The sequence below is a fragment of the Gobio gobio genome (assembly GCF_949357685.1).
Source record: "Gobio gobio genome assembly, chromosome: 3".
In the NCBI taxonomy this organism is placed as follows: Eukaryota; Metazoa; Chordata; class Actinopteri; order Cypriniformes; family Gobionidae; genus Gobio; species Gobio gobio.
Genome location: NC_137099.1, coordinates 38,983,085 through 39,002,231, shown reverse-complemented (window position 1 = coordinate 39,002,231; position 19,147 = coordinate 38,983,085). Strand labels below are relative to the sequence as shown.

Sequence of the window (19,147 nt, the reverse complement as noted above, 5' to 3'; positions counted from 1 at the left end):
GATTTCTTTAAAAGCAAATATCTCCCTTTGCTTTAACAGGGTTTCTGCAGGTTTCATCAAATCTAATTTAATGCTTTTTAATGCATTTTTAATGCCAATTTTTTTAAATTTTAATGCCATATATATGTCGCTAAATGTCGATAGATGACGTCATACGGCAATTAGAATATTTGCATTCACATTCTGCCAAGCCCTTTAGATTTGTTTGCTTCACTGCTGCAACCATTTCTGCTCCCATTATATATTTTAATACAGCCAAATTCCCAATAAAATTGTTTCATCTATATATTTTTCTGTTTTTGTTGTCAGACAATATAAAATGGTGACTGAAACGCGGCCCATTAATACTACATACAGGGCTCGACATTAAGCCTTGTCATTCACTTGTACGAGTAAAACAGTTGTTTGTCCAGAAAAAAAAGAAGGATTTTTTGTGGTGTCAAATTTCTAAAGCAATATCCTTTCAGAATATTGGAGCTTTGACATACTTGAATCTGCATATGTGTGATAGATTTGTGTCTGTTATCAATCAAACTAAATCATTTACAAATTTACAATAAAAAAAATTACAACTGCATTAAATAATTTTATGGGATTGTAAGAAATGTTAAGAAATTAAAAGTAAACCACCAGTAGATGGCGTCAAGTAACTGTCTTAAGTGAGTCATTCATTCAAACGATTCATTCCAATGGCTGATTCATTCAAGAATGAGGCAGGTGTTTATGAATGAGTCATTGAATCTTTGACTCAACCGATTCGTCAAAACACTGAATCATTCAGTAACAAAATCAAGGCTGAGCCTGCGTCTCAATGTGCATTCTATCCATCCTAAAGACATTAGTAATATTCAATACTATACAGGGCGGATTGTATGCACATTGGGATTCAGGGTTGCTACGCTATGGTTCTGCTGTGATCTTTGACTGTTTTTGTTCTATTTTAGCAGTGAAAATAATTTCAAACAATGTTCCTTCTAAAATGTAAGGGACTTAATATTAACTATTTGTTAACTGGACTGTTGTATGAAATCACGTTTTTAATTGAGATGCTAGCCTGCTTAGGAAAACAGCATTCTTGGTCGTGTGATTTCGCTTAACTGTATCAAGTTATAAAAACTCCACATTTTGAATTTTTACCGCAGTATGTTTAACTGAGTTTCTTAATGTGTGTGCGTCACTCATGTGTCCATTTCTCCTCGAGATGATGCACAAGCCTCAACAGCTATTTTTTTCAGGAGAGCCACACTGATAGGGCCAAATCAATAGCCACTTTTACCGCAAAGTTATCAAAAGTTACATCGAGTCATAAATAGCATGTCTGCTTATCAGTCCGTCATCCCTTAACATACAATATGCAAAGCAATAAATACAAAAGGTAGATAGATAGTAGGTATGCATAATATATTTTAATGTAAACTTTCTGTCAAACGATTAAAAAAATTAACTAGATTATTCACACATTTTTCTGTCTAAAACATGTTTTTAATATATTGTATAATGTAATAATTCCACAGTAAATCACCAAATGAATGTAGAAAAAATAAAGACAGTATATTTTAAATATTTGTTCAAAGTTAATTTAAGACGTTATTTAACTCATTTAAAACTGTTCTTATGAGGATACTTGACAAAACGTACATTTAGGCATAATTCTGTGTGCTATTGTTTGTTAAAGAGCGAAAGAGAATGTGATTCTGGCGCACTGTCTGTGCTCATGATGCTGTCACGTAACCCACACCACTAGGCTGCGTCCGAAATCTAGGTGAGTAACGTTAGGTACTACATTTGAATTTGAACGAACTTCGCGACCGTTAAAAAAGTATGTTCTATATAGTATGAATGAATGTAGTATGAATGTAATCCGGACGTACTATATCCGCCATGTTGTCATGATCATGTGACCTACCAGCGTCAGTTGCGTCCCTTCACCTCCATTCATAAATCGTCTTCCGTGGCCTCATGGAATAGTAAAGTGTCCATCGTATGCACACTTCAGAATCTCACCGGAAGTAGTAGGTCATCCGGGTACTTTTCGCCGACTGTTTTTCGAATACTATGAATTCGGACGTACTACTCTGTTGGCGTACTGTTTTTCGCACTATATAGTAGAGAACTATTCGATTTCGACGCAGCTCTAGTTTTTTTTGTTCTCTGGCAGAGCGCACAGCCTCAACTGAATGCGCTGCTCCTCTCAGCCAATCACTGAACAGCAGACGCAGAGAGAGGTGCGCCTGCGCAGTGGCAAGAAAGCAAGATCTTGCGCTCGTGCGGCAGTAGCGGGGTTTCGGAAGCTAGATCAGGTATATTCATCACATTGCGCTTTCTTATGAAGGCTATATTCAATATAAACTGATCATCTAAAAAAAATTTATGACTGTAAGAATAAAATTCAATGCTTTTTAATGCCATTTAAGGCCTTAATTTTAGCAAAATCCATTTAATGACTTTTAATGCTTTTTAATGCCCCGCGGATACCCTGTTTAAACTTTGAACGTTTTAACTTTGCAGATGTTGTTTATGCTCAAGCAGCAACATTACACGCTAGCTAAAGTTAGAATAGTGAAATCGTGGTTTACCACCCCTTTAAATCACAGATTTGTTTCATGCTACTAAGAGAAACGATGTGAAGTTGATCGTTTAGTCACTGGCTTGATTCACGGATGCATAAACGATTTAGAAAGAAAGTCTGTGTGAACTTGAATGATTAGCTACACATCAGAAATCACTGATCACAGATCAGGTATTAATGAACACTGTTACTCACTGTTTGTGGCGGTGCTGTCGAATCCATATCGTTAAAGCCTGTGCTGACATCGCGAGTAAAATAAACAAAATCCATTTTCTCCAAATTCTCTGGCAAAAGCAGAGGAAGGGCAGGTAACCTTTCCCCATATGACGGCATATAGGGAAGATTCCAGATCGGCTCGTCTGAGCTCTCATTTTCTCTAAGGCAGAGCAGGACAGCCAGAACTCGGTTTACACTTATCACAATTTCTAGCCACTTGGGGACCATATACAGGCTAGGGGAACTCATATTAATGTTAAAAAAAAAATCATTTTATGAGTTTTCATGCCATGGGACCTTTAAGGCGGGCGTACACTGTGTGAGTTCGGACACTCGGGAGGCAGTGAGATATTGCACATGTTACGAGTCAGTTGACCAGATAATCGCGTCAAAGCCGCTGGTACACGGAACGAATGTACTGCACCGTGAGCCGGCAGCAGTCGCACAAGCTTTCGCACTAAACACGGAGACTGGAGGTTTCAATGTTTCTGCTATAGGTTCAGAAAAAGAAAAAGAAAGAAAATCTTTCTTCGTAAGTTGAATATGGAAGGCGGTCTGCCGGAAGCTAGATATTTTACTTTATAAGGTTTTAAATATTAATATTTTTCTTACACAAACCCATCGATTCGCTTCGGAAGGCCTTTATTAACCCCCCGGAGCCGTGTGGATTACTTTTATAATGTATGGATACACTTTTTTGGGCTTCAAATTTTGGGCTCCCATTCACTGCCATTTTAATGCTTGAAAGAGCCAGGACATTTTGTAATATAACTCAGATTGTATCCGACTGAAAGAAGGATGTCATATACACCTAGGATGGCTTGAGGGGGAGTAAATCATGGGATCATTTTCATTTTTGGGTGAACTATCCCTTTAATACCGATATTGATACTATTATATATTTTGTTCATATTTTTAATTAATTTTATTTTCATTTTTTCTGCTTTGATCTGTAGTCTTATTAGTTTTAGTTTTGTTGTGTTGATGTTTATACAGTTTTTATTTTTTTATGGTTTTAGTTTATTTCGATTTTAGATTTCGATTTTCAATTTAATATAAAAGAAAATGAGAAATGTTGCCTTGTCAACTAGCAGAAATAAAAAAAAGTTTTTTTAAAGGGTCATGAAACCCCCCGTTTCAGCAGCAGTCAGTTCTCATCACAGTTTTGAAAAATGCTATAAAAGTGTGGGCGTGGTTTAGCGGGGGAGTGGAGGGGGACGAGGGGAGATTGCACATCAACGGCTTCTGATTCAGACAATTTTATTTCGCTCTCATTAAAAGCATCCAAGCTTCCCACAAATGCATGCTGCAAGTTATCATTAAGTTACATGCAACACAATATACAAATGGTTTTGTAAGCTCACCATTACACAAATACATATATATCCTGTGACACCTATAATTCAATGGACAATTAAATGCGCAGCCATTCGCAATTTGTTCTCTGCATCGAAAATATATATGAACACGCTGTTGCATACCTTTGATAACTTTTGAGGCTTATTTTGTGGAGTTTTTATAAGCCGTTTGGTTGGTTAAATGGCCGTTTACACTCACAGTGTGGATGAATCGCGTTTGTGTGGATCTATTGAAGAGAACGTAGGCAACGCAGAAACTCATACAAAGCGGAAAAAACACTTGTTTTTGATCCATTAATGCATCTCTCACTTATTGTGTGCGATCTCACTGTTTGAAGCGCCAGTCAGAGGAAAATGCATATCAACGTGTGCTGTCATAATTCTCATTGGACAAAGACACGCAGTCTCATGAATAATTATGAGTCATCGATGAGTCATCGCCGTACTATAGTATGAGAAAACGTCACAGCCTATGACGTTGACATGAAGATGAATTTAAACCAGGTTGAAAATAGAGCAAAAAGGTTTAAAATTAACTCGTTTTCTCCCACATTCAAAACTAACAGATGGTAAGATTGCCTTCCATGATGTACAACACACATACTTCTGTTAAAATCTCAGAAAATTTGGTTTAGGGTTTCATGACCCTTTAACAGTGGTTTTAGTTTTAGTTAACGATAATAAGGTGGTCAGTTCCCCAGTTCCATGTGGAAAACTACCTTTTCATACAAGATGTTGATTATTGTGATTATTATTTTTTGGTGATGATTTGCATTCTATGCGTGTATCGCCACCTGATTTTCTTATTGTTCTGAGCATTAAAAAAAATCTTAAAGGGGACCTATTATGCAAAATTTGGACATAAATGTGTGTTGGCAGTGTGTGTACACAACCACCCTATAGTGGTAAAAATCCACAAACTCCTTTTTTTTAATCCCCATAAATCATAAGCAGTGTCTCCCAACTACCTGTTTTCAGCCATGGGGCTGGTGTGACGTCTCATCAGCCACAGGCCCCGCCCATGAATGTTGACAGACACTGGCGTTTTAACATAGATTAATTATTATTATTACGTCCAGGGCTGAATGCGGATGTGTGTGTGTGTGTGTGTGTGTGTGTGTGTGTGTGTGCAAACCAAGCCTGTAGCACTCCTCTCAGAAACTGAAGCCTCCACGCCATGATCGCCCCCTGGTGGTTGGTCCCAGTATAGCTCCTAAACCCCACCTCTCCATGTATTAGAATGGACGCGAGACACACTAAACAATTAAATTACACTTGAAATAATTGTTTCCTAAAGATGGTTTCTGTCATATCAGGCAGTTTTTATCACGATGATTTCATTTCAAGTGTTCGTTTTTTAAATAAGTTTAGTTTTAGTTCGTTATTTGATGTTATAAAAACGGGGGATGTGACGTCATGATTGACAGCTGAGACTGACGGCTTCTCTGAGTGAAGTAGTCACTAAGGCACTAACAGACTTTTTTCGGGATTTTTGGGAGGAGATTGGAGCTTTAGCTTTCATTTCTACATTTCCATAACTGTTTATTTCACACCAACATAATGAATTGTTCTGCATATGTGAGAATGTGGGCGGGCTTTTGATAATCGCGCCTCTACTTCCTGATCTCTACTGTGCAGACTCGGTCCCAAGATGTCAGCGCCGTGTGCAGCCTCCGAAAGCTTCAACTCTGGTCAGCGGAAGTCAATGAAGTCGCGTCGTCCATATTTTTTTACGGTCTATGGTGCAAACCAATAGGATGTGAAACAACAACAGATTCACGGTGGTAGCTACTTACAACTTTCAGCCTCTTGTGTGTCCTGCCTTTAGAGACTAACTTGATAGCAACCTGTAGACGCAAACCACAGTAAATCACACCTGCCTCACTGTGACATATGTCATTTACTAATATCAATTCTGAGAACATTTCTAAAGGTTGTTTGAATGAAGAGGGAAGAAAATGTCTTATTGGAAATCCATCAGACCTGGCGGTCCCAGCATACACAGAGCCAAATCCGCCACGCCCCAGCAATGGGCCCTTCGCATATGCTTCTGCAACATATAAGATCACAAGAAATGTCTTGAGAAAGACTTATTGCAGTATCTCAATCTATAAAAGAATGCTACTTTAATACAGATTTTACATCAAAGATCTTGAGAATATTTTACAATGGCAAATCAATTAATAATTGAAAAATAACTTCTTTAATATGAGTCTATTCTGACCTGTGCGGGACCGTTTGGCAGGTCTCTTATATGCGGTGGATGGGCTCCCATCATCTGGGGCTTGCTGGCTGTCGCTCTGCCTCTTCCTCTTCCTGTTAGCCTGATCTTTTGACACAGACGAGGCCAACTTGGAAGGCAGCGGTGCTAAATAGCCAGGTAGCTCTTGTGTCAGTGGCTGGGTTGGGTTTAGCAGAGGTTCCAGATCATGGTCACCACAGCCCTGTGTCCCAACCTCCTGACTAGCCGTCTGGATAAAAGCAGCACTCTTGGATCTGGAGCGACCTGAGGATGAAATATTTCATACATCAAATATACTTAAAGGTTCTATTAGTAATTATACATTTATAATCAATAATCAACGTCAAATTATGTTAAATTCTTTTTAACATAATCTTAACATAAACAAGGTCTTTAATTGCAGTTGAGCAACTTATAATTGTATAATTGCATTATAATAGTGGCAAGAACATTTTGAATTTTGATTTAAGAAAAAAGGCTTGCAGTTTGTTTAATTTACAAGGAATATAATACATGTGATCATTTAGCTGTGAAAAAAAATGGGTTTAAATGGCTTAAGTTGCACACATTTCTTTACATCAATTAAGTTAAATCAAACAATGCACAAAATCAATCCATAATATACCAATAATAAACAAATAAAACAATTAAAACACTCACCTTTCGTCCTCGTCTTTCTCCCATGCGAGCCATTGAAAATCCAAACTTCAACAAGAAAATACAAAAATAAAAAAAAGAATTAAAAAATAAAACTCTCCTCAGAAATGCCAAGAATATATCAAATAAAACTCTTTCTAAAATAAGAAAAGAACAATAAAATGTGTCTCTTTCAAAGAAAAGAACTCCAAACAAAAACTCTAAAACAAGAAAATATCCTCCGAACTCCTTCAAAAATCACAATCTCTGCAAGGAAAATACTCTCCAAAAGTCTCTAAAGTCGCCTCGTCTCTCAACCAACAGATATCGATGGGTTTGAGTGTATTTATATCCAGTTCAAATTCATTTCACGCGTCGCCATAGTATGGCAACTAAAAGTCGCATTATGCGCATATGCACACCTGACGATCATGCGCTCGAGTACAGCAGCGCGAGCACAATCTTGACTTTTTCCTTTTTCATTCGATGAACAGTTGCGACGTTAACTTATGTTTTTTGATATCAAATTAAAGTTGCCGATATGAGCTTTTAATGAGCAGGTAGTAGCTAATTTGGCCCCTAACTAACGTAAATTAATACGTGATGTCGTTTGTATTCAGATCACATGACTTTGCGTAATGCCCCTACCAAACGGCACATGAAATCACAATTGAATTAAGCTGCTATATATTTACATAAATAGCAATAACTAAATGTGTTCATAACTTTATTTATTAATCTATTTATAACATTTATTAAGAAACTAATCCTGTCCGAATAGTGCTTGTTATGATCCCATCTGATCTAACGTTACTCACCTATAATTGCTGCGGGGGAACGTCATCCTTCACTCATTTATTAAACTAAATTCATATATGGACTTTTTTTCTTTTCGAGATGCTTTATTAATTTGGATTTCATCGATATTTTGGATAAATGTGAAAGTTTCACCTCACCACCCTCAACTGCTAACAGGTTTGATGACGCATGAAGATACTGAAAGCTGATTGGCCTCTTGCCAATGATGGTTATGCGATAAAAGCTAATTAATTATTAGAAATAATAATATAGCTTATAATAAGAGAATCTCTGATATCCTCCCTTAATGCCTTTTGAGAGCAATTTGAAAGTGTCCTGCGAAGTGGTAAGGTCAACTGCAATAAACACACGAGTATTCTCCATTAGCCTGGGCTATGAATAATATTTTGGAAATTAAATGCAATTCCACAAATTATAATAATTATTCATTTATATAATAAAACATCTAGGAAATAGGTTCTGTATAAACAAATAATCAATGTCTGTCGATGTCCATAAGCAGACATAAAAACTTTCAGTAGGTTATCCAACATAAAAATCACAAGATCACATTCCTAAAAATCACATTATATATATATTTTATATATATATATTTAAAAAAATAAATAAACACAAAACAATTTAACGTCAAAATTGTTTAACATCTCACGAATGTTAAAGGAAAAAGTCAAGATTGTGCTCGTGCTGAAGCTAAGTTACTCACGATTTGATTCGATATTTAGTTACCATAGCGACGCGTCTAATGAAATTTGAATGATAAACACTCGAACCCATCGATATCTGTTGGTTTGGATGCGAGGCGACTTCAGAGACTCGAGAGTATTTTCTGTGGTGAAATTGTGAATTTTGAAGGAGTTTGGAGGATTTCCGAGAGGAAACTTGTATTTTTTGAAGGCTATTTTATTTAAATGTTATATTCTTTGAGTTTTATATGAACGAGTTATTTTGGAAATAGTTTCGATTGTTTGTTTTTATTTAAAACTCTCTGGGGAGAGTTTCATTTTTTATTTATTTTTTTATTTATTTATTCTTGTTGGAGTTTGGAGGAGATTTCAATGGCTCGCATGGGTGAAGGACTAGGTGAGTGTTTTAATTATTCAGTTGTTTATTGGTACGTTATGTTGTTACGGTTTGATGTTGTGCATAGTTTGACTTAATTCATGTGTAGAAATGTGTGCAAGTTAAGCCATTTAAACCCAAATATTGCATAGCTAAATGATCACATATATTCATTGTAAATGAAACATTTTTTTTGTCTTTAAAAAAAAATCTAAACAAAATTTGTGAATTATTATTTTTTCCTTGTCACAATTAGGAAACTGCTAATTAAATGCAAGACGCAATAGAAAGTTGAAAAATAAAGGCTAATTTTACAATTATTTGTTGTGACCACTGACAATTGATTACTAATTATAAATATAATGTGACTAATATATAAAAAAAATATTTCAGCCTCAGGCCGCTCCAGATCCAAGAGTGCAGCTTTCACCCAGACGGCTAGTCAGGAGGAGCTACCTGGCTATTTAGCGCCTCTGCCCTCCGAGTTGGCCTTGTCTGTGTCAAAAGATCAGGCTAACAGGAAGAGGCAGAGCGACAGCCAGCAAGCCCCAAATGATGGGAGCCCATCCACCTCTGCCAAACGGCCCCGCACAGGTCAGAATAAGCTTACATTAAAGAAGTAAGCCTAGCCTATTCTTACATAACTAGATTCTTTTAAGTATATTTGATGTATGAAATATTTCATCCTCAGGTCGCTCCAGATCCAAGAGTGCTGCTTTTATCCAGACGGCTAGTCAGGAGGTTGGGACACAGGGCTGTGGTGACCATGATCTGGAACCTCTGCTAAACCCAACCCAGCCACTGACACAAGAGCTACCTGGCTATTTAGCACCGCTGCCTTCCAAGTTGGCCTCGTCTGTGTCAAAAGATCAGGCTAACAGGAAGAGGAAGAGGCAGAGCGACAGCCAGCAAGCCCCAGATGATGGGAGCCCATCCACCGCATATAAGAGACCTGCCAAACGGTCCCGCACAGGTCAGAATAGACTCATATTAAAGAAGTTATTTTTCAATTATTAATTGATTTGCCATTGTAAAATATTCTCAAGATCTTTGATGTAAAATCTGCATTAAAGTAGCATTCTTTTATAGATTGAGATACTGCAATAAGTCTTTCTCAAGACATTTCTTGTGATCTTATATGTTGCAGAAGCATATGCGAAGGGCCCATTGCTGGGGCGTGGCGGATTTGGCTCTGTGTATGCTGGGACCGCCAGGTCTGATGGATTTCCAGTAAGACATTTTCTTCCCTCTTCATTCAAACAACCTTTAGAAATGTTCTCAGAATTGATATTAGTAAATGACATATGTCACAGTGAGGCAGGTGTGATTTACTGTGGTTTGCGTCTACAGGTTGCTATCAAGTATGTCTCTAAAGGCAGGACACACAAGAGGCTGAAAGTTGTAAGTACCACCTTGAATCCTTTGTTGTTTCACATCCTATTGGTTTACACACACACACACACACACACACACACACACACACACACACACACACACACACACACACACACACACACACACACACACACATCCGCATTAAGCCCTGGATTTAATGCAGCATTTGTCACTACAGGAAGGCCAGGGTCTGCTGCCACTGGAGGTCGCATTGATGACCCAGGTCAATTCAGCCCCTGCCAGCCCCAATGTCCTGCAGCTTGTGGAGTGGTTTGACTATCCCACGCACTACACCATGATCCTGGAGCGGCCTGTTCCTTGTCAAGATCTCCAGAGTTTCAGTGAGGAGAACAGCCCTCTTGATGAGAGCCTGGCCAAGAAAGTGCTGGTGCAGCTCATCACTGCGCTGAAACACTGTGAGAGCCGCGGGGTCCTGCACCGGGACGTCAAGCCACAGAACATCCTGATTTCCACAGCTTCACATGACATCAAGCTGCTGGACTTTGGGTGTGGAGACCTCCTAAAGGACTCAGCCTACAAATCGTTTGCAGGTTGGTTTGCATTACAGAAGGAAAGATCTCACTACATCACTCTGTGTGATGTTCTTATACATGGATATTTTGTGAACCAAAAGGAAACTTAAAGATAATTTGAGGCCTACAATTAGTTCTGACGGGAACCTTTTCAATGAGTGTTTTTTGGTCTTCTTGGGTTTTCAGGCACTCTTCAGTACGCCCCTCCGGAGTGGTTTCGTCAACACCTCTATCATGCCGGACCGGCTACTGTTTGGTCAGTGGGGGTGACTCTCTACAAAATCCTGTGCGGTTTTTTACCCTTCAGAGCTGCGTGGAGGGTCACCTCCAAAAGCAGACTGCACTTCCCTAGAGAGCTGTCTACAGGTAAGCGATAGCAAACATTCAGATAGAAAAACCATACAAAAACCATGGCCAGACAGAGAAGTTTGTTCTGTTGTGTTGCTGAAGGCAAGTACTGTGTTGTGTGTAACAGAGTGCCGTCAGTTGGTTAGCTGGTGTCTTAGTGCAGCGGAGGCAGACCGTCCCAGCTTAGACGACATTGAGCATCATCCCTGGTTACACTGAACAGGTGGCATTACACTTATCTGAAGCACAGCAGTCATGAGTTGGATTGAATTATTAGGGTCAGTCTAGATAACGGTTTTAATTATTTGTATAGGGTGACCAGGAGGACGGCAGAGATGGCTTCCTGACTGTGCACCTACAGAAAAGAGGAGGTAGGGTCTTTCTATGTGGATGCTGGAGGCAGCACCAGGTGAAACCAGAGCCCCGATGGGTTAGAGATCCGCCAGCTGGACAGAGTACAAGTAGCAAAATCTGTATTTCCCCCCCCCAGTTAGAGTGGAAAAAGGGAGAAAACGTTTTCAGTACTACTTGGGACTACATTGGCCCACTTTATAGTGTATAAAAGTATATTTTTAAGTATACTTTAAGTGAAACAGCAGAAAACTAAGTACACAGCTAGTTTGCTCTTCATGGGTTCAATATTTCACTGAGTAACGTTAGGCAGTTTTGATTTATATGCTGTTTAATGGTTGATGATTGCCTTATTTCACATTGCCGTAAGTTGGTGTGACAAACACTCTTTAATATTGCTTTGCACTGACTTTAACTGTTTTTACTGATTCTCGGTTGTCTTCTTAACATACGACACAGGTGGCTGTGCTGCTGGTAGCATGCGCTAAAGTATCCTTGATCACTTGGAGTCTGCTATGTTGAATTACAAAAAATGACACATCTCTTTAGCCAAACATTCACATAATGAATCTTATAACCTTCCTATTATATCAGATCAAATGTGCATCTATTACTTGAAATGTTATGAACAGCAGCTACGCTAATTATTTTCTGTTTGCTTTTCTGTTTCTACAGTGGGATTGAGCCAGCTCCCGCCTCTTACGAAGATTTCAGATGACCCAACACCTGCGGAGATGACGCCAACTCTGAATCAACATACACAAATGCCAAATATTCGCTATATTGTAATCAATCCAATATGCTTTCCCAGATATATGTTTTGGCCATATACTATGTAACCTAATGGCATTTACAACAGAAAGCGCAAACATAGACACACACACACACACACATTACTAGGGTTGGCCGTCATTACAAAAATCTTATTTCACATATTATTTAATAATTGTATACGATTATGAAGATAGTATATTTCTCAATATAGCTATTTTGGTATCTTTGTTGTTAAAATAAGAATTAAGATGCTAATAACAAATACTAGGACAAATACAATAAGAAAGATTCAAAAGAAAACAATAGGGAATAATGAAATATTAAATAATTGAATAATAAATATAAATAATAAAAAATGTCATAGTATGAAGGTAATATATACTTATTCTTATTAAATCTACTTAAGTTATTGAGTCAAGAGCAGTGAGTGATTTTCTCTTTCTATTGTTGTTTGATGAACATTAACAGCGTAAGCCAGCAGCAGCCATATAGAAGGCTGCTGTCACTTTAAGACCTGACGCATGATATTGACACACATCCCATTTCTCTTGGAGGTCGGAACTGTTTACGTTCACTAAAGACATATCCGTGTTCGCCGCGTCAATATACTCACCAAGACAGGCGAGGCAGTTCTTTTTCAAGGATTTTTCACTCAAAACTATTTTGCACTTATTTTCTAATTTATGAATGATTTGTTAATCACTTGAACTCATATCAAATATTATTAGATATGAATTCTTTCATTCAAAGACACCAGGCGATCCATTCTCTTTTTTTCGACCTCATTATCGTCGGCACCAAGAAAAATTAAATCACATTATGACGTCACAAATCTCTATAATGTATTTAAAGGATTTTAATATTAGACTGCAAAAAATAAAAACATTTGAGTTATTATTAGAGTTACTGTTTATTCTTACCTGTTTGGTACCATTGACTTTTTTTAAGTAATTGAAATTTTATGTTTTTTGTTAGAAATAAATGATTACTCTGTCTCCTACTTTGTCTTTTCCTTATTGCATGGTCAGATTTGTCTGTGCATATTTTGGCATCTTTTCAGCAGTGAGTACATACATAAAGTGGCTATTGATATTTCATGTTATTGTTACTTTTGATACCAACATAATGTCACCAGATGTCACCAAAGTATGTCAAATGTTGAGGTTTTGCCTGTTTCAACTTACTGGAACAAATATTTGAACTGAAGTAAAAAATAAATATTACATAAAAATAAGCATATTTTACATGAAAAATATGATACTTTTAGAGGTAAATAAATTCAGAAATCTCCAAATAAATGCATACATTGATAGTTTTTATTTTATCGAAGATAGTGATATGAAGAAAAAAAAATGGGATTACACCTGAGATATTCATGCCCAAATTTGTCCATGAAGGACCAAATAAGGTTGAGTTTATTGTTTATTGCCTCTTTGTTACCATTTCCTTTTTGTTTTAGTTATTGTTAGGTTTATTGTTTATTCTTACCTGTTTGGTACCATTTACTTTTTTTCGGGTTATTGAAGTTTGATGTTTTTTTGTTAGAAATAAATGATTACTATGTCTCCTACTTTGTCTTTTCCTTATATATATGGTCAGATTTGTCTGTTCATATTTTGGCATCTTTGTATAGTCTCACCCAACACAAATGTTTTTTTTTCTTTTTATTTATTATTCTACAATTTTAACTTGTGATAAAATGTAAAACTTATAACATTGGTTTATAGATTTCAGCCTATGCAGCAGTGAGGTTATTGATATTTCATGTTATTGCTATTTTTATACCAGCATATGTCACCAAAGTATGTCAAATGTTGAGGTTTTGCCTGTTTCAACTTACTGGAACAAATATTTTTACTTAAGTAAAACATATATATTAAGTATTACATAAAATAAGCACAGTTTACATGAAAAATATGGTACTTTTAGAGGTAAATAAATTCACTAAATCACCAAATAAATGCATACATTGATAGATTTTACTTTATAGAAGATGGTGATGACATTTATAAAAAAAATTATAATAATTGGGATTACACCTGAGATATTCATGCCCAAATTTGTCCATGAAGGACCAAATAAGGGCTGCTGGCGTTTGAGGGTTAAATACCACCAACACGACGGATAACCATCCTCATACTTATTGGCCTGATGAGACGCCTGTTGCTGGTGCTGCTGAGATTGAGGAGAAAAAGAGCAAGAGGAACTTCTGGAAGTGGCTCCACTTGCCTTGTCGCAGAGCTGCCAAATATGACTGTTATGTTGAAGGAGGAATGAATAAAAAGCAGACAGAACACGAGCAGTAACTTAGCATTTTCTTTACTCAACTTCTTCTAGTTTTTCTTCTATACAGTTCTTACATCAGATGAACACGTAAATACCACATTGCCACCTAGTGGACATGAATGGTATTGCAATGCAATGCAATGGAAAGAACACAACATCTTCCCCTTTTCAGAAAGAATACAGCTGTTTGTATATCACAACAGAAATAAACAAATCAAGAATAAACAAGCATTATGAAATAAAAGATATGTAAACTTTTTGTGTCGTATTCCTTCAAATATTAACACAGCTCTCTCAAGTTTTACATATTCCTTACATATCTAAAACATTGTCCTTGGTCCAGGCAGGTTTTTGTCTAACTCTAACAGACCTATTCAACGGACTTGGTATTGCTCCATGTTGTACCTCCATAGGAGTAACACTTCCACTTGATTTCGGCATTTCAGCAAGACGTGAGGCATTCCACACCCTACCATCGTCAAGCAGGTAAGAGTCTTCACCTTTTTTCTGTACAACAGCTTTTGGCTGTGTGAACTTCTGATCACCCTTCTTTACCATCCAAGGTTTCTTAACTCGAACTAGATCACCAGGTTGGAATCTTGAAGGCTTTGCATTTCTTCTGGCATCCATGTACTGTTTAACTTTGTCTTGTTTCCTTTTCACACGTTCTCGTATCACGTTTCTGTCAATTTATTTTACAGGAAAGTCCATGACTTGTAACTTGGTTCTCATACGTCGACCATGGAGTAACTCAGATGGTGTAACACCTGTGGTAGCATGAGGAGTACTTCGATAGTTCATCAAGAATGTTTGAGTGAACGTCTCCCAAGGTTCTCCTTGAATCGAAGCAGTTTGTAGACAGTCTTTCAGCACTCTGTTGAACCTTTCGACTTCTCCATTCGCACGTGGATAATAAACAGAAGATCTGAAATGACGTATGTCTCTCTCTCTCTCAGAAACTCAGAAAACTCAGCAGAGATAAACTGAGGACCATTGTCTGAAACCAACTCCTTTGGGTTTCCTTCTCGAGTAAAAACAGTAGTCAAGAACTGTTTAACAGTAGATGTGTCAACCCTGGACGTGAAAGCGACTTCTGGCCATTTGCTGAAGTAATCCACAAGTGTTATTGCGTATCTGCAGTCAGTTGGTGCAGTTTCAAATGGTCCTACAATGTCAATGGAGACCTTTTCCCATGCGGCAGAAGGTAATTCAACAGGGTTGAGGGGAGCATCATGTGTCACGGCAGACTTGTCATTTTGTTTGCAAGTATGACAGTTGCGTATCAGGGCTTCAGTCTGGTTGTCCATCTTAGGCCACCAGTACAATTGCCTAAGTCTTTGCTTCGTGCCGACTATACCTTGATGCGATTCATGTGCCAGTTCTATGAGTTTTTTCTGTAATGACTCGGGTACCAAGAGACGGTATGTTCCCCTGACAATACATCCATCCACGACAGCAAGCTCATGTCGGACAGGAAAGTATCCCTGTAAGTCCGGATCAACATTTTTCTTGTCTTTTGGCCAACGTGTCTGTTGATATGTACGCAGTTTAGAGAATACTGGGCAGTTGTTGCATGCAGACTGGAAATCTTCTTTGGAGATTGCACTGGAAGCAAATGAAATCATAGCAACAGACTCAATGGTTTCCGCAAAGTCATGTCCAGTGTTAGCAAGAGGCAATCTTGATAAGCAATCAGCAACACTGTTCAATGAACCAGGTCTGTATTGGACATCGTAGTCAAACTCCATTAAGCGTGCAGACCATCTGGCGACACGTAACCCAGCTCGACTATTTCCTTTACTCGTGAGAAGAGTAGTAAGAGCTTGATGGTCAGTGCGTAGTAGGAATTTTCTTCCCCACAGCCATGTACGCCATTTCTCTGCAGCCCAGACACATGACAGTGCTTCCTTCTCGACAATGGAGTATTTTCGTTCAGCGTCAGACAAGGAGCGTGAAGCAAAGGCGATGGTTCTTTCTGTTCCTGTGTCATCCAGCTGAGTCAAGACAGCACCAACACCATAGTCTGAGGCGTCACAGGAAAGTATTGTGCTGTGATTGGGGTTGAATAAGGAAAGAGCAGGACTATCCACTATTGCCCGTTTGACTCGATCAAAACTTTCTTGTGCTGCAGTAGTCCAGTGGAATTCACAGTCTTTACGAAGTATGGCTCTCATTGGCTCAACAAGAGTAGCGTAAGCAGGCACAAACTTACTGTACCAGGCACTAAGACCCAGAAATGACTGTAGAGTAGCTGCATCAGTAGGAGGGGGTGCATTTGTAATTGCAGTAGTATGAGCATCATCCGGGTGTAGGCCTTCAGCTGAGAGTCTGACTCAGACAGTATGTCTTCAATCAGTGGTAAAGGATGACTATCTTGTACCACGGCCTTGTTAAGTTCCCGTAAGTCAACGCACATGCGAATTGTGTTGTTCTTTCGTTTTGTGACCACGATAGGAGAAACCCACTCAGATGAATCAATTTTCTCAATTATGCCATTCTCCTCTAGCATCTTGAGTTCATCTGACACTGCCTCTCGTACTGATAGAGGTAAGTGACGGAGTTTTTGTTGTACAGGCTTAATTCCAGGCCGGATCTTCACTTTGTGTGTGAAATTTTTAGCGCATCCAAATCCAGCAACAGTTGGCACGGAAACAGGACTGTTAGCAGAAACAAGTGAGATGCTGGATGGTTGAACCATTGCACAGTGAGTAGCAGGTTCAATCAAGCGACCACCCTTAATCTCAATGTCCAGCGTTTTACATAAGTCACGTCCAATGAGAGGAGTTCCTGATTTGACTATGTTAAACTCACCGGCAACAGTCTTTCCGTAGTATGTCACATTCAGTCTCAGGGAACCACAAATAGGAATGTTTTCCTTTGAATAAGTCAGAAGCTGCACTTTCGGTGGTGACAGGACGCATGAACTGAAGTACTCTTTGAATATGCGTTGTGGTAGGATCGATGCACCAGACCCTGTATCCACCATCATCCTAATTGTACAGATCTGTGTAGGAGATGTGGGCGTAGCTATGGTAAAAGTACCCACTGGAGCTCCATCATCTGTATGGCAGTTATTCACACAGAGTACTGTCACTTCAGGTAAGCATACTTCGTTAACTGACTTTGATGCTGTCTTGCACACCTTTGAGAAATGTCCGATTTTTCCACACGCTCTGCATTTGCAGTCTTTAGCAGGGCAGGACTTATCATTTGCAAGGTGGTTAGCAGAACCACAACGGTAACACTGCTGCTGTCCCTTCACACGCTTATCCTCCCTCGACTTAAGTTTTATTTTTGTGCATTCGCGTCTTGTCTTGCTTCTGAATCGCTGCTACTTGTTTTGATTCCCCTTCAGCTATGACTTTGACATCTGCTACTGCCGCTTCAATTTGTCTTGCAATAGCTATCGTCTTTTCAAGGGTTAAATCTGGCTCCAGTAACAGTCTTTCACGAATTCGGGGCATGCACGTTTTTTCCACAATCTGATCACGGATCATTTCATGCTCAATATTGCCAAGAGCGCATGTTTTCACTAGTTCACGAAGCGCTGCAACGTAATGATCAGTGGACTCACCCACGGCTTGAGCGCATTGTCTGAAGCGATATCTCTCTGAAACCACGTTCAGCTTAGGAGAAAAGAACTGTTTCAGTGCTTGTAAAGATCCGTCGTAAGTATCACCGGTAAGAGGTAATGTATTGTAGATTCGTTGCCCTTCTGATCCTAAACAGTGTATCAGCAGCGCTCTCTTTCTCTCTGCAGAAAACTCTTCTCCACCGATAGCAAGCAAGTAGTTCTGAAATAACTTTTCCCATGCATCAAAGGACAGTTTCGGTTCACCTGGGCATTCCAGGAATGCTACTGGGGGTTGTAAAGAGAGTAGGGCCATCTTAACATCCTCGTCGCCACATGTTATGTTGAAGGAGGAATGAATAAAAAGCAGACAGAACACGAGCAGTAACTTAGCATTTTCTTTACTCAACTTCTTCTAGTTTTTCTTCTATACAGTTCTTACATCAGATGAACACGTAAACACCACATTGCCACCTAGTGGACATGAATGGTATTGCAATGCAATGCAATGGAAAGAACACAACAATGACCTAGTTCAAGTTGAGAAGGAGTACCAGTGTGAGGCTGGATTATATCGAAAACTCACCAATTGTGGTAAAATCACATGAGCCTGTCCTGATGATACAAGTTTTGATTAATGGCAAAGTCATGGGAACTTCTGTTCTTTTTCCTTTTTAACAAAGAATCACTGTCCCTAATACTGTCATCACACCAAACACTTTAGAGTGACATTTGTAAGATAACAAAATAAATTAAAGACTTTTGATCACATTATGATCAGAAGAGTGTCATTATCAAACATTGTGTGAGACTTTAAATTCAGAATAAAATCGATTTGCAAGTCCCCTTTATTTATATAGTGTGTTATACAATACATATTGTTTCAAACAGCTTCACAGCAAATCAACAGGAAAAATACAGAATCAATGCAAACTTCAAATATGAGACAATTAAATTCTGCTGTAAAACAGCTCTAAAAATACAACAGTG

The 19,147-nt window shown here is 38.5% G+C and overlaps 1 protein-coding gene across 1 annotated transcript; it reads left to right on the top strand.

Annotated features, from left to right (window-relative positions):
• Window positions 1-8,904: 8,904 nt before the first annotated feature.
• On the top strand, window positions 8,905-11,394 carry LOC307124152 (serine/threonine-protein kinase pim-3-like; the record flags this gene model as incomplete). Its single annotated transcript, XM_079813199.1, has 8 exons — window positions 8,905-8,920; window positions 9,293-9,493; window positions 9,591-9,872; window positions 10,047-10,129; window positions 10,250-10,300; window positions 10,473-10,845; window positions 11,014-11,193; window positions 11,303-11,394. The coding sequence occupies 8 exons, from the start codon at window positions 8,905-8,907 to the stop codon at window positions 11,392-11,394; spliced, it is 1,278 nt and encodes a 425-aa protein (XP_079669325.1).
• Between the last annotated feature and the right edge of the window lie 7,753 nt (window positions 11,395-19,147).